Below are 15,242 nucleotides of genomic sequence, written 5' to 3'. Positions count from 1 at the left end.
TCTAAATGTTATTATAGGTTTTAAAATGCTGTCTTTAAAATATTAAACATAACTTTATTTGGATTTGTAACATTAGGAAACATCCCCATTAGGCTTTGGTTTGTGGGAGATTCAAACACAAAATCTTATATTTAACAGTAAGTGAATTAAATATTGAACTAGTACTTAGTGTTTAGTAGATAAATCATAATATTTCATACATTACCATCACCTTATCCCTTATGGAGGGTCGGCACAGTATGTACTGCTCTTCTATACATCTCTTTCAGCCGTCATATCTGAATCCACTCCTTTAAGCATACCCTTTTTCACACAATCCATCCATACTTTCTTCGGTCTTCCTCTACCTTTGTAGCTATCCTCATTCATTCTTAACACTTTCTGGTTTATGTCCCCATTGTCTCGTCACATAACTTGTCAATATAGTAGTATTAAATATTATTATTAAATAATAATATTTCATACAATATCTGTTAAATATCAAACAGATTAAGTAACATTGAATAGTTGACTTGACATGTTCATTTTAATGCAAACTGTTAATTTTTATCTTATCTGCATTTAGCTTGTTTGTTCTTAAAGTTAATGAATTGGTAATGTAATGAGTAATAATTATTTAGCTTTTTGGTTTTTTACATTGATTGTAATTTTGTTTACATTTATACTGTGTAGGAAAGAAGTATTTAAATAACTAAAAAATTCCTGGAATGATTTTAAAAATTCTTTCACCATTATAAAGGTAATTTATCTGTGAGTAACATAATCGGATGAAGTCACAAGCAACAGTTAGTATATTGTAATTCTCCCACACACTTTCAATTGGAAATGAAGAAAAATGTTGTATGTTTTCCCTTCGCCCGATAAACCCACTAATTGATCAACAGACCGTTTTGTTGATTCACCGTTCAACTAAACAATAGGTTTTGTTTCCCATTTCATTGGATTTCATCAGCCCAATGGGAAACAAACAATAAAGTATTAGGTATCTAAACACTGTGAGAGTTTTTTGTGTCAACTTGCCAAGTTTAGTTACATAAACAAGATATGGTGGAAATATGCAAATTTTATGGACCGACTTCTGATAAGGCCAAACAAGTGCATATGTAAATTTAGTTCTCTTTAACTGATAGAGGTTTGAGGTTACTTTTGTAGCACAGGTATTCTTTTTACAAAATACTATTGAATGTATATTTATCAGATTATAAATACAACAGATAATTTATTAAATCACTAGTTTTCGCCCCCGACTTCATGCTTGTTACAATAAAACTTAAATCAACCATGAATATACTCTTGAAATATCTAACAGTGGAATGACTATACAACTATACTAAAAATAGACTAACAATGAATTTAACAGTGGTAGAGCCCGCTTTAACATCTTCGCACGAATGTGTCGGCTAGATCGGTATAATACGACGACCGCACAGAAAACAGGCGTGAAGTGGAAGCAATTCCTCGTTTCATCTGAGAAGTGAGGTGCCAGAGGCCTAGTTTTAGTCCCTTTCCACCTTTTTCTTAAGAGGAAAGGATGGGAAGGAAAAGTTGATTTGACAGTGGAGGACACGCATAGAAAGGGGAATTGTCCTCTTTATGTATTTATGTCTCCTCCTTCGTCAATTAAGAGTAGGCAATGCATCTGCAATTGCGGATGTTTATGGGCAGCGGTCACTTTCCATTTCGGTGGATTCAGGTGGCCGCTTGCTCGTTTGCCACCTTATATTATAAAAAAAAATAGATATTGGATTCAAATGTCTATTTTTTATTTTTACTCAAGCTATTATGACTCAAATTTTATCATGGCTTGTAGTTAGCTAGAACAATTGTCTAGTGCCCACTATAGTAGGAATACCATTTACTGTACAGTGACACATTTAAGGCAAGCAGCCTTTTTTTTGGATAGCATTGTACTTGTCAAATTTGCGGTTTTAAGAGATCTTTTTTGGAAATTGTCAATGGTCAATTATGGTGTGCAAATGTGAAGACATTTGACAAAAGTAACGAATTTAATGTATTAGGTTTTGGTGTATATTTTTAAGACTTAAAACATAGGGCAAGGCTTTAAAAACATTTCTTTCAAGTTATTGTCCATGTATAATACTTTCGTATTGTGTTTTATGATGAAATTTAATTTGTGATAAGGTTTTAACATATTTTACATAATTTAAATAATCATGTAATTCATTAGTTCATTATTCATATCGCGATTTGATATCTAGACATTTTCGTGATGTAACTTTAATGAGAGTATTTGAAAGTAATGTCACATTAATTTAATGTATTTTTACTGAAGGAGAATATGACCTTATTTTTACAATTCGAGCCACAAGAAATGCTTTCAACTTCAGAGTGTCCTGAATAATTCTTAAAAGTAAAAATGATCTCAAATCATTCTGTTACTTATGACCTAATAATACCTAAATTGAGTAAAAGTTTGACAAATTTTATTTCCTGGAGATTTCCGGCGATAATGCAAATATATGTTTATTATTAGTATATGCTACATAATTGTTGCGAGCATTTTTTCAAATCAAATACTTATATTACCATCACCAGTTCACTATACGTCCTATTAAGGGCTCGGAGCCTTCCCAAAAAAGGCGTGACTAGGCCATAGACAAACGCTGGCTCACTGCGGTTTGACTTCACACATATCTTTGAATTTCTTTGCCGATGTGTGCAGGCATCACAATGTTTTCCCTCATAAGAATACTTATATATGAGAATCATTTTTATGTTTTTACAAAATTTCAAAGTAATGTATATTACCTAGTTGTTAATTTATGTATTGTTGTTTTCCAGATGACCCGCAGTTTAGTGAGCTGGTATGGCAGGCGGAGGTGGCCATTGACAATGGCATCTACCCAGAGAGGATATACCAGGGCTCTAGTGGATCTTATTTCGTCAAGAATCCTGGTGGTGTGAGTATTTAATTAGATTTATTAATTACTAGCTTTTGATTTTAAAGTAGCCTATGTGTTTTTCCCGACTATGCTCTACATCTATGCCGAATTTTATTGAGACTGAGCCGTTTAGGCTACAAACTCATAACAAATATCTATACAACCTTTCAAACTTTCGCATTTATTAGTAAGAGAGAATGTTATAATTGGATTGTATGTGTAGTCTAGCTTTAAAACTTGGTTAAATAGACAGATTTTTTTTCATAACATAAGTCAATTTTGAAATGTATTTCTAGTTTCCTTCAAACAATTTGTTTCAATGCCCTTCAGTATCTTTATGTCCAATTTAATTGGTCATTTGATAAAAAATCTCGCACTTAAAGGTCATAGACATCAAGATTATTTCTTACTATTATAAATACGAAAGTTTAGATGTATGGATATTTGTTAGTGTTTACCACCTAAACGACTGAACAGATTTTAATAAAATTTGGTATAGATTTATAGCAAAGTCCGGAACAACACATAGGCTACTTACTTTAGCTTTTATTTCCACGTCGACTGAATCGTGTGTGAAAGGTAGTAGATTTTTGTAACGAAATTTTATTGCTTGATGGCCCAATGACTATCCCCCCATCTTCATACACTTTGAATATACTACTGAAGTCAATGTCTTCCGATTTTTTACTGCTTAAATTAATAAATAAAATTATCTCAGTTTAGTGCAAGAGTACCGAATGACCTTACTCATAAAACAATATGCGTAAATAACTCGTTTTGAAATTCAATAAAACTAGTTACGAGTTGAAAGCAATTCATTAATTTTTTTTTTCGAAATTCCACACATATTTTGTAATAAACCTGTTTTCAAATTATAGTAAACCAGAATGTAAATGTTGTATTTTGAGATTGTGACGACTTTATCGTAGACTAGCTGTTACTCGTGATATCGCCCGCGTGAAATTAAACTATAAAAAAACAGCCTATGTTGTCCAGTCGTTTTTAGTTATTTAAAAACATAGAAAAATACAATTCTTTCCTCTTTATAATATTAGTATAGAAGAGGTAAATGTAGTTTTTTTTTTTCATTGTGACTTGACTTTGACCCATAAATATTTTAAGATAATTAATTTCTTTATCCTGCTTGTCTCTTGAACACTGGCTGTATTATATCATTGAGGAAAAGGCACACTTTACTTTGTTTAAAGTAACTGTAAAACAATTGCTTGTGAGAATCTTTTAGCGTTGAACCGAATTATATTCATTAGTAATCTTAGCGTCGGTTTCTACAGACGCACTGAAACAAAAATAATTGTCATATCTTTTATTATTGTTTAACTAGCTTTTCCCGTGCGTCTTCATCCGCATGAAATCATGAAAGTTTTATTTTATTGTTTACATTTGTGAAATTATCAATAGCAAATGTTAAAATGATATGACATTACAAACTTTGGCAATCTTGCTTCCTTGATGTTGGCAGCAACTTATGGTCCTTTTCCCACATTGGGGATTTTTCCAAAATATTTACCCCCTAAGTTTAATAGCGTGAAAATATATAGCCCAAAGCGTGACGTGAGTATAGTGCTGTTGATAAAGAAAGAAATATTCAAAAATATGCTGTAATTGCTGACATCTTAGGCAACAAATAAATGTGTGTTTACGCTTTATTATAATAGTATAGATTGAAGACACTTATATCAGTGTTGTATATGTGTTATGGTTATGGTGATTCAAGATTAAGTTATAAACTTTAACCACTAAGTTGGTAGACAGCTCTTACCAATTGTTAAGTACGTAATATCCAATTAGGTTGGTTATGATTTACGAACTTGACTGGTAAAGAGCTAAGATTAATGTCTTTCACGGGGTTGTAAAATCTTCAAGATTAGATTTCGCATTTGGTGTGAAAGATACATTTTTGTATTCAATACAAGAACTCCCTAAACACCAATGTTCCTGTTAACGTAATTTCAGGGATTATTCCCAACCGTCACCCCGCACTGTCTCCACATGGACAAATGAGAGTAAAAAGTACCCATCCTACCCTTTTGCGACGAAGGGACGGTTGGAATTATTTTAGTTTATAACAGTTCCATCTGTCACCTTATTGGTGATATTGAGACTAAAAGATGGGACGGATGAAACTTTTTATTCTCACGTGGGGATAGAGCGGGGTGACGGTGATAATCCAATTTTAGTATGAAGCTTATGTAAATTAGGGACTGTTCGTTTTTAGAAAATAATAGGAGTATTCAAGCCAAAAGACGAAGAGCCATACGGTAGACTGAACCCTAAATGGACGAAATGGATGCACAAGCTGTGCTGCCCGTGCTGCTTCGGCCGCTCATGTCTCATCCCCAACCAGGGATACCTGTCTGAAGCGGGGGCCAGTCTGGTCGACTCCAAGATAGGACTCAAAGTTGTGCCTAAGACTAGGGTGAGTATAAGCTGAACGTAATAATCAACATTTTATACGGGACCTAAAATATACAAGCTGTTTCCGGCTTCATCTGCATGAAATTATAAAAAAAAATGTAAAGGCTTTCGACTAACATCAGGTAATATTGGGTGATTTATGATATTTTCTTGTAGGCGTGGTACTCAGGTATTTCAATAACTCTTAATAGTTGATGTTCTTGTAATCTTCAATATCACGATTCGTATTTCCACTAAATAATTATAGATCGTAACAATATGTTTCGATATTGAATTTACGTCCACATTGAATTGGCGTCCACCGGGCACAAGGTCGCGAGCGCACTCCATCGCGACTCAAATCGAACTATTTGACGCTTCACGCAAAATGGCCGCCCTACCAGTGCCAGATGTTCGCCATGGGCATAGAGTAGCCTACAAATATATTGTTTTGTTTACATTTGTAAAACTTTTAATTGTAAATGTTAATATTCAAATGCATAAATGAATATGATCTTTGACATTAGATAACGATTACCGTTACCATGACAACCTTGTTTTTTTAATGTCACCTTGTAGTTTTTCCCTTTCCTACATGACGGTGTTTTCCAAATTATTTACTCCCTAAGTTTAATAGCGTGAATATACAGCCTGAAGTGTGTCGAAAAATAAATTAATTCAAAAATATACTGTAATTTATAACATCTTAAGCAACAAAGAAGTGTGTGTTTACGGTTTATTATAATAGTACAGATATATGTTATTGTTGTTACAGGTAGTGAAACTTGTATCAGAGACGTTTAACTACCTGCGGATAGACCGCGAGCGGTCGCGGCTGAAGCGCGCCATCACTGAACAGTTCCCCAACCTGCGCTTCAACAGGATGGGACTGCCGCCGAAGGTAATGCAACAGCAAGTCAGTAGACCATCTCAAGATGCCTCTAGAGGTGGTCTATTGACAGGTCTTTTCTGCGGTCTACTTCAAGGGTAGTAGTGGAAAGGCCTAATAGCGGTCTTTTGGCGGCGTACCAACGGTCTACCCAGTGATCTTACAGTTCTCATCAGTCTAGATCTAGGTCTTTCCAGCTAAATACGTGTTGTGAGATCTTTTACAGTCCTTACCAATAATTTTCATACAAATACCACAATATGATTGTCATTATGTTACAGTTTAAAACATTTCTTGTCCATAAATGGTGAATCTTTATGAAAATGTGTGTGTAGATGGGGTCATTCCAGTTGTTCGTGGAAGGTTACAAGGACGCGGACTACTGGCTTCGTCGCTTCGAGCAAGAGCCGCCGCCCCCACACCTCATGAAGAAGTCAGTATTTACCCCATTCTATAGTAATTTAAATTATTTTTATGTTTACGTGTTTATGTAATTGCTTTACGGTATGATCTTGAATTAAAAAAAAAACCTATCAAGCTTTTTACTCTATTAGTATAGAACAGTGATTGTCAAAGTGTTCTAAGTAGACCTACAGGGGTCTTAGGACTCCACAGGGGTCACTATTATAAATTAACTTGAGGGTTCACAAGAAAAGTAACAAGGGTTCATAGAAAATCAATATAAATTTTGATAAAAAACCTTAAAAAATATGCACAGTATTGTACAAAATAAAAACATATATGAAAAATTGTAACAGAGGGAAAAAGGGGAGGATCAGCTTAATCAATACTAGTTGAGGTCCAGTGTCGAGCTGGTTATCAGCCTTTTCAGTTTTAAGGGTATGAGAAAAAAGGGAACTCTTAAAGTAGACTGGTGATACTAAAACCCCGACAAGGGTCCATAATCATTAGAATTAAAATTTGGAGTCCATAACTGTCTTAATTTCGAAAATATTAATAATTTTCATTGGTTTCAAGGTTTCAGGACGATAGAAAGTTTGAGAACCTCTCTATAGAAGTCTTTACAGTTTGTTTTTAATTTTTTAATATGTTTTTTTAGGTTTCAACTACAGTTCGAGCGTTTGGTGGTGTTGGACTATATAATCCGCAACACGGACCGCGGTAACGACAACTGGCTTATCAAATACGACGCCCCCAGCGCTAACGCGGACACCCTCAACATGACAGACCCCTCGGTCAGTATTACTGTGTTTTAAGCAATAACAATTATTATATTTTCTGTATATACTAGTCTATACTAATATTATAAACAGGATATATTTGTATTTTTGTATGTATTGAAAAAAACTCAAAAACTACGATTTAGACGACTAGACGATTTCAAAAACTCTTTCATTATGAAAAAGCTAGAGCAACAGTGAGTAACATAGGCTAAGTCTTTTATCAATTTTTAATTTCATTCGGACGAAATCTCGAGCAACAGCTAGTATTGTGTGTAAAAAATCTTTACTTCTATATTTATCTATTATATAATCTGTACTTCTATACTAATATAATAAAGCATAAACACTACTTGTGACGTAAGATGTCAGCAATCACAGGATATTTTTGAATAGTTCATGCTTTAATAAAAAGCCCTACACTTACGACACGCTTTAAGCTATATATTTTCACGCTTTTAAACTCGGGGTGTAAGAAAATTTGAAAAAACCTTCATGTGTGAAAGGGACTTTAAATTACAAGCTGATAACATTAAGGAAGCAAAATTACCAAGTCATTGCATCACAATCAATAAATATTTCTTAATAATTATTTTTAATATAAAGACAGTAGACCAGCTAGTATAATCGCAATAAAAACGTTACAGGAATGGTCCGGCAAGGTGGAGGTGCGTATCGCGGCCATCGACAACGGGCTGGCGTTCCCCTTCAAGCACCCCGACTCGTGGCGCGCCTACCCCTACCACTGGGCCTGGCTGCCGCACGCCAAGCGCCCCTTCAGCCAGGACACCAAGTACGTGCAGCCCCTTCCCGGGCCACCCCACACAATGGCCACCAGGGAACAGAGGGGTTTAGTGCGTGCCCCATTATGGGGAGTCCCACATAACTCTAGTGCCTACCCCGAAGCACGGAGTATGCGTAAAGCATTCCACTCTGGAAAAAAAGGACACTAAGTACGGCCAGTAAACCAGCTAACCTTCACTTTTGGCACTCTCTGCCGGAAATGTACTCTAGGCCTTGGTTTCCGACTAAATATAGCCGAAACTGTAGAGTTCGTGAATGTTCGTGTGTTTACGGGTCAATGTTAACCAAAAATCTAATATTTAAGGCCTGTCCCACAATTGTCAATTGTTAGATAACAATCTGACGTATAAAATTATCATCACCAACTTACTATATGTCCCCACTGAGGGGTTCGGAACCTACCCTAAGTTAGGGTGACTAGGCCATAGTCAACCACGCTGGCCCACTGCGGGTTGGTTGACTTCACACATATCTTTTGAATTTCTTCTCCGATATGTGCAGATATCACGATGTTTTCCTTTACCGTAAGAACGTCGGGTATATTATGTACAGAAAATTCAAAAATCGAAAATCACATTGGTACAGGATTCGAACCCAAGATCTGTAGATTACAAGTCAAGTGCTTAAACCACTGAGTCACTGGTGCTCATGTATAAAATATGTGATGGAGATATTGGATTGTGGTACTCTATCTGACGGTTACGTTATTTTAAGCTAGCAGAAACTATCAGCCAGTGGTGGGACAGGCCCTAAATCTAACAGATACCGTCGTTTGAATCTTACTAATATTATAAATCCGAAAGTTTAGATAGATAGATGGATGGACGGATGGATGGATGGATGGATGTTTGTTAGGTTTGTAGCCTAAACGGCTGAACGAAACTCCATGAAATTTGGCACAGGTTTAGAGCATAGTCTGGAAGAACACATAGGCTACTTTTTATCCCGGGAATAGTTACGGTTCCCGTGGGATTCATTAATTTAGTTTTTTAATGTTTACTCGATCATTCTGCAACGGTTCAACATATCTTAGTGAAATTTGGCACAGATATAAAACAAAGTCTGGAGTACACATGGGATATGCTTCATCCTCAAGAAATGTCCGGTTTCCGAAGGATACGTAGCTTTTTGTAATCTATATAGTTTGTATGTTTTCTAATACCACGCGAACGAAGTCGCGGGCAACAGCTCGTATTGTATATGTTAATTACAACCAATAGGAAAAAGCTTTTAAATATGTGTCAGAAAAAATGGACATAACTATTCTACCATATTACTAAATATCTTTTTCGATGCATTTGGTTTTATTATCCTAATCTTTTTTTAATTACAGAGAACTGGTACTTCCGCTGCTCTCCGATATGAATTTTGTACAAGAACTGTGCGATGAACTGCATTTGTTGTTCAAAGTAAGTGATGTTATACGAAACTATATATGGATGGATGTTACTATCTCCAAAACGTTCAACGGATCTTTCAACGTCACAGATGTGGAATATAGTCTGAAAGAACACATAGGATTTACTAAGCCACTTTTGATGTATTTTTAAGCTATTATTCTTGTACGAAAAAGAAAATTAACGAAGAGAGTATGTTTTTACATTGTCGTTGTTTAAAATGTAAAATATATCAAATAGTTGATTTAGTAAATAATAATCAATAAACAAACTACTAAAACTACCAACAATAGTAGAAAATAGACAAAATACAATTGTGTGTCGCCTGTGGCAACATCAAAGAAAAGCAAAAACTGCGGTCGGCCGTTAGCCGTTAAATACAAAGCGTCATAGTACGTATTTGTCCCCCTTCTACCAATTAATCCAAAGTTTGTCCAAAGTAACAATCAAAAACAGTTTCGTTTAACATTTTCCACGGAAAACCAACTTTTTTAGTTGTATTGCAATTTTGGTACATTGTTTTTTTAATTACATTAAAAGCTGTGTTATCACTGAGTGACATTGGCTATATTTTTACTATTTTTTTCTTTGACGCGAGCGAAGTCGCAAGCAATATTGAATAAAGTATGTTTGTATTTCAGCAAGACAAGGGTTTCGACAAGGGTCTGTTCGAGCGGCAGATGTCGGTGATGCGCGGCCAGGTGCTCAACCTCACGCAGGCGCTCAAGGACAACAAGAGCCCCGTGCAGCTCGTGCAGATGCCCGCCGTCATCGTGGAGAGGTACACCACTCTAACTTACAAATATCATTCATTCAACATTTCACTAACTCATGAGATAAATAACTTATGAACTCATAAACTCAATAACTTAACAACTCATAAACTCAATAACTTACCAACTCATAAACTCCACAACTCACAAATTAATTAAATAAATTACTTGCTAACTCATAAAAACCTTGACAAACTCATAATATAAACAACTGACCAAATCAAAAGATAAACATCTCGTAAACTCAACAACTCATAAAATAAAAAACACAAACTCAAATTCATTATTTCGCATTTCCCCACACAACTCATAAACTCAACAATTGTGTGTCATTTAACACTATTTGAATTGTTATAAATAATTGCAGGTCCAAAAGCGGGACGACGTCGTCTCGTTTCTTCGACTCGTTCCAGCAGCGCTTCCAGCACAAGTCGCCCTTTTTCTCCTGGTGGTGAGCTGCGAGGTTAGTGCGGGCTTACACTGATCTAACACCTATAATAATCTTATTACTATTATAAATGTGAAAGTATGTAAATTATAACAGTGGTAATGCCCGCTTTATACCTTAGCACTGCAAGGCACGCCCGGTGTACCACGACCACACAGAAGACAGGCGTCAAATGGAACCAATGCCGTGTTTCGTCTGATGAGTGTGGTGCCGGAGGCCTAATTTAAGTCCCTTTCCCTTTACCACCCTTTTCTTATGAGAGGATGGAAAGGGGAATTGGATTTGACGGAGGAGGAGATGCATAGGTAGGGGAAATATCATCTCTATGTGCGTCTCCTCCTCCGTCGTATAAGGGTAGACAACGCATCTGCAATTGCGGATGTCTATGGGCAGCGGTCGCTTCGCCATTTTGGCAGATTCAGGTGGCCGCTTGCTCGTTTGCCACCTTATGTTGTAAAAAAAAAAAAGTTTAGATGGATGGATGTATGTATGTTTGTCAGAGTTTGTAGCCTAAACTGCTGAACGAATCTGTATGAAATTTGGCATAGACGTAGAGAATAGTCTGGAAAAACACATAGGATTTCCACTTTTTTTATTTTTTATTCCACGTGGACGAAGTCGCGGGCGAAATCTAGTGTTATAAAATTTAAACACGCATTTCCTTATGTAGGATGTCAACCATTTTTTCACTTTTTATTTTTTATACGCTATTCTTAACCTATTTAGGGGTTGCATAAATTGGGTCGCGGAAGATTGCGCAAGCGTTCTCGTGACCCAACCACTGGCGGATAGAAGGAACACCGCTGGGGTTTTAGTGGGTATTCCGAACATTTTCCATCTTCTCGGCCGGCGAGTCCCACATACCCCCCCCCATTGGCCTGTATTGTATTTTGAGCATTAGAATTTTGGCATTTGCAAAAGAAACTTTAACTAAATACAATAAAATAAAAAAATATATAATTTTATGCAGATGAAACTGCACAGGAATAGACAGTTAATAATTAATTACGTAATATTTCAACTTATTTAACATAATTCCTACTACAGTTTGTAATGTTTACGGTGGAGTATTTTAGTCTCGTTTCTCTAATATTTAAGTTTTAAGAGTTAAAAAATAATTTTCCTTTCAGGTAAAGATGGATGCGCGCTGACGCTGTTATACATAGTAAAATAATTGTATGTATGTATGTAACTAGATTTAGCACGTTTTCAAATTATATGTATCTTGCGGTAGTGTATTGTGTCCGCAGAGATATCGGAAGCAACTAATATAAAAAATGTAATTTACTTTATTAGTGACGATAAAATGACATTTATGAAGAAAACATTTATTCAAATAGTATTTAGAAAAAATATTTGAATTGTAATAATTGACTAATTTATCCTTCACAAAAAACTGTAGGTTTTTAATTTCAAGTTTCCTAACATTTTATTTAATACCTGATTTACTTAATAGGGAATATGCATATTTTTTTCTATTTTTTAAACGATTCTACTTGTTTATTAACTAGAAAAAAAATTAACGCGAAAATATTCAACCATTGAGCTAAAAATAATAAAATAAACTTAGCAAGTGAATTTGAAAAAAGACACTTTTTAATGATTAAATTTTGCCATTATATTATATTAAAAAAATCTTTGCAAGAATGTTTTTATAGTAATAAAGTACACTTAAAAAAAGTTTATTGCAATTTGGCGTCATATGCATATTGCCTATTATTAAAAAAAACTTACAATTTAACTATTTTACATCTATTCTTGACAATATTTCTATGCTTCATTCAATAGATAATACTCAAAATAAACTCAAACAAGACAAACCAAAATTATTTCGTAAATGCGTCATATAAAGGGTTATTAAAATATAAAAAAAATTAATTGCACCGATGTCTCTGTTGGTGCAATACACTGTGACACGACTAATCTAGTCGTGTGCTAAATATCTTTGAATTTTTTATTTATTAAGCTGTTTTATAATCAAATAAAACATAACTATCGGAACTGTTTTCTGCAATTCCTTAAAAATGTAATTTTCTATTTTTTAACTAAATACTATGTTATGAAAAAACTGTTTAAATTTTCTGTCTCGAAAAACTTAACTAACAATAAATTAAATCAATTATATAGAGAGTTAAATGTTTGTTAGTTTTTAAACTTTTATATTTATATGAAAATACTTATAATAAAACCCGTAAACGAAAATAATGGCATTGACATTGATAAAAACTTAAGAATTGTAATCATTTTTGTTATATTATTAAATAATAATGCCTATCCCACAACTGGCTGATAGAGTCTCAGATAGCTTAAAAATGACGTCACTGTCAGATAGAAAAAATCCATCACATATCTTGGATTGTAAGACAATTTACAATTTAGTGAGACAGGTTCTTTATGTTTATATATTTATTAGAAAGCTTGGCTCTAATTGGCTAATGCTTCGATAATGCTATATAAAGTCTATATGAAATATAACAGTACTTTGTGCGGTATTTATGTCTCTTTTTTACAATAGGAGTGAAAGAGATGACAATACAATTATTGGTCAAAGCCAATTCGAACAAAACATAAATGAAATTATTAGTTACATTAAAAAAATTGAGAAATGTTTCAAGTTTTATTTGAAATTTATAAATATCGGTCTTAAAAGCGGACATATTTTGACTAAACTATCGCACAACTGTAGTGCGATTGTCGATTGTCACAGCCCTTTCAACTGTTTAGTTGCACGAGTGTACCTATATAAGCTAGGAATCAAAGCAAGACTAAACAGTTCTGCGATAATTTAGTTAAAGTGTGCGCTCTAAATAGTGATTTTCATATTTTACAATAGGGGTTATGTTTAAATTGTTAGCGATTAGCAGCTTTTATTGTGATATTTGATTTTTTTTTATAATTTTCTTGTTGAAAATGAATTTTGTTCGATATTTTCAGATATGTTAAAATATATCAGAATAGCATAACATTTGTAAAAGCAGTAATATAATATATTTTGCTTGATTTTTAAATTCAAACAAAACGCTCTTTGTATGTCTACGTTAGCCCTGAAATTAACTGTTACTGTTCTTTTTTTTTTTTATTTTGCAAAGTATGAAAAATCATGGAAAAATCACTTATTTCCTGGATTTAATAGATTGTTAATAGAATAATACTGAAATATTATCAAACGGTCCTATATTTTTGTATTTATAGACGGATTTTTTTTTATATTTTTTTAAACAGCATTATTTTGAAAATATCAAAGTACAAAATTTTAATCTCTTAAATAATTGAAAATAGTATAGAATCTTACATTTAATGTTCCCATTCTTAATTTTTATTAAAGGATTTTCCACTAATATAGCTAAATCAAAAATATTATATTTCAAGTAAAATTTAAGTAATCACATTTCAAGTTAGAGCTAAAATTTAATTAGTAAAAAAAAAAACTTAGTTCCTCTCATTTAGTCAATGTTAAAACTTCATACATTATCCATTTAGATACCTCTATTATACTAAATAAATATTACAAAATAATCAAAACCAACTTTAAAGAAATCGATGTAAAGACAATTGCAGACGAGGTCTTTGCTTTTATACATAAAGCTGGCTACAGACGTAATTTAAACTGAACAGTTCGGAAACCGCGTCTCCATAATAATATCAATTGAATTGTTACAGCAAATAAACGCGGTACAAATTTAAACTTAGAAATAAACTGAGTATAAGCAAAATTTGTACTAAAGTTTAAATTTATACCGCGTTTAAAAGGCTGGTAAAGTCTTGTCTACGTTTTAATTTGACAGAATGTTTTAAATAGTCTGTAGGAGGCTTTAAGTTTCTTTATAAAAATAATGGCAAATTTTTGACTGGTTACTTTTAGAGTAACGTATAAAATTGAAGTGCCTAATGTTTTTCTATAGAACATTTTTTGTATAGCCTGAGAATATAAAAACCTGTCAGCACTTTGATCGGCAAAGAAATATTTTTTTCTCCAATACGACGAGGTTTTTTTATATTTCCTTCTATATTTATTTAAATCTGGTAAATAGTACAATCATTGTATTCTTTGATATGTCGATAAGTTAATGAGATACAGAAGTTATTTAAAACTGTTTGTTTTAAATAATTTTAAGTATAGATATGTTATATATGTGTAGGTGTGTTCTGTGATCTGAGTGCAGAGGCTGGGGATAATTCAAATTATATAAACGCCATATAAAGACATTTTTAACACTTTGATCGCCGATTATTTAGTATTGTGTTAAGTGGTTATAATTTAATTGGTCCGTTTTAAAAATTTGAATTAGACTACTCGAGATAATCGATACTAAATTATTGACGAAATCGATAAGGTTTTTTTGGCATTTTTGCTTTTAAAATGGGCCCATTTTATTATAATCTATGTATGGCGTGATATATAATTTTGTTCCCGTAGTTACTCGTAAAGAAT

At 33.6% G+C, this 15,242-nt stretch overlaps 1 protein-coding gene across 2 annotated transcripts in view; it reads left to right on the top strand.

Moving 5' to 3' along the window:
* LOC106104318 (phosphatidylinositol 4-kinase type 2-beta) overlaps positions 1-12,265 on the top strand; it is a 14,241-nt gene extending 1,976 nt beyond the window's left edge. Inside the window, exons 2-11 of one of the 2 annotated variants that reach the window (XM_013284337.1) lie at positions 2,803-2,921; positions 5,140-5,340; positions 6,094-6,219; positions 6,543-6,640; positions 7,268-7,403; positions 8,036-8,181; positions 9,526-9,601; positions 10,231-10,370; positions 10,730-10,825; positions 11,941-12,265. In XM_013284337.1, coding sequence (XP_013139791.1) covers positions 2,803-2,921; positions 5,140-5,340; positions 6,094-6,219; positions 6,543-6,640; positions 7,268-7,403; positions 8,036-8,181; positions 9,526-9,601; positions 10,231-10,370; positions 10,730-10,817 — 1,130 coding nt within the window. In that variant the 3' untranslated portion in view covers positions 10,818-10,825; positions 11,941-12,265. The remainder of the gene's footprint in view (positions 1-2,802; positions 2,922-5,139; positions 5,341-6,093; positions 6,220-6,542; positions 6,641-7,267; positions 7,404-8,035; positions 8,182-9,525; positions 9,602-10,230; positions 10,371-10,729; positions 10,826-11,940) is intronic. The other variant, XM_013284336.1, reaches the window with a different exon arrangement.
* The last annotated feature ends 2,977 nt before the right edge of the window (positions 12,266-15,242 follow it).

The sequence above is a fragment of the Papilio polytes genome, unplaced genomic scaffold (genome assembly GCF_000836215.1).
Source record: "Papilio polytes unplaced genomic scaffold, Ppol_1.0 DF823691.1, whole genome shotgun sequence".
NCBI lineage: Eukaryota > Metazoa > Arthropoda > Insecta > Lepidoptera > Papilionidae > Papilio > Papilio polytes.
The sequence above is the reverse complement of the archived record's forward strand: the minus strand, read 5'-3'. Positions and strand labels throughout refer to the sequence as shown.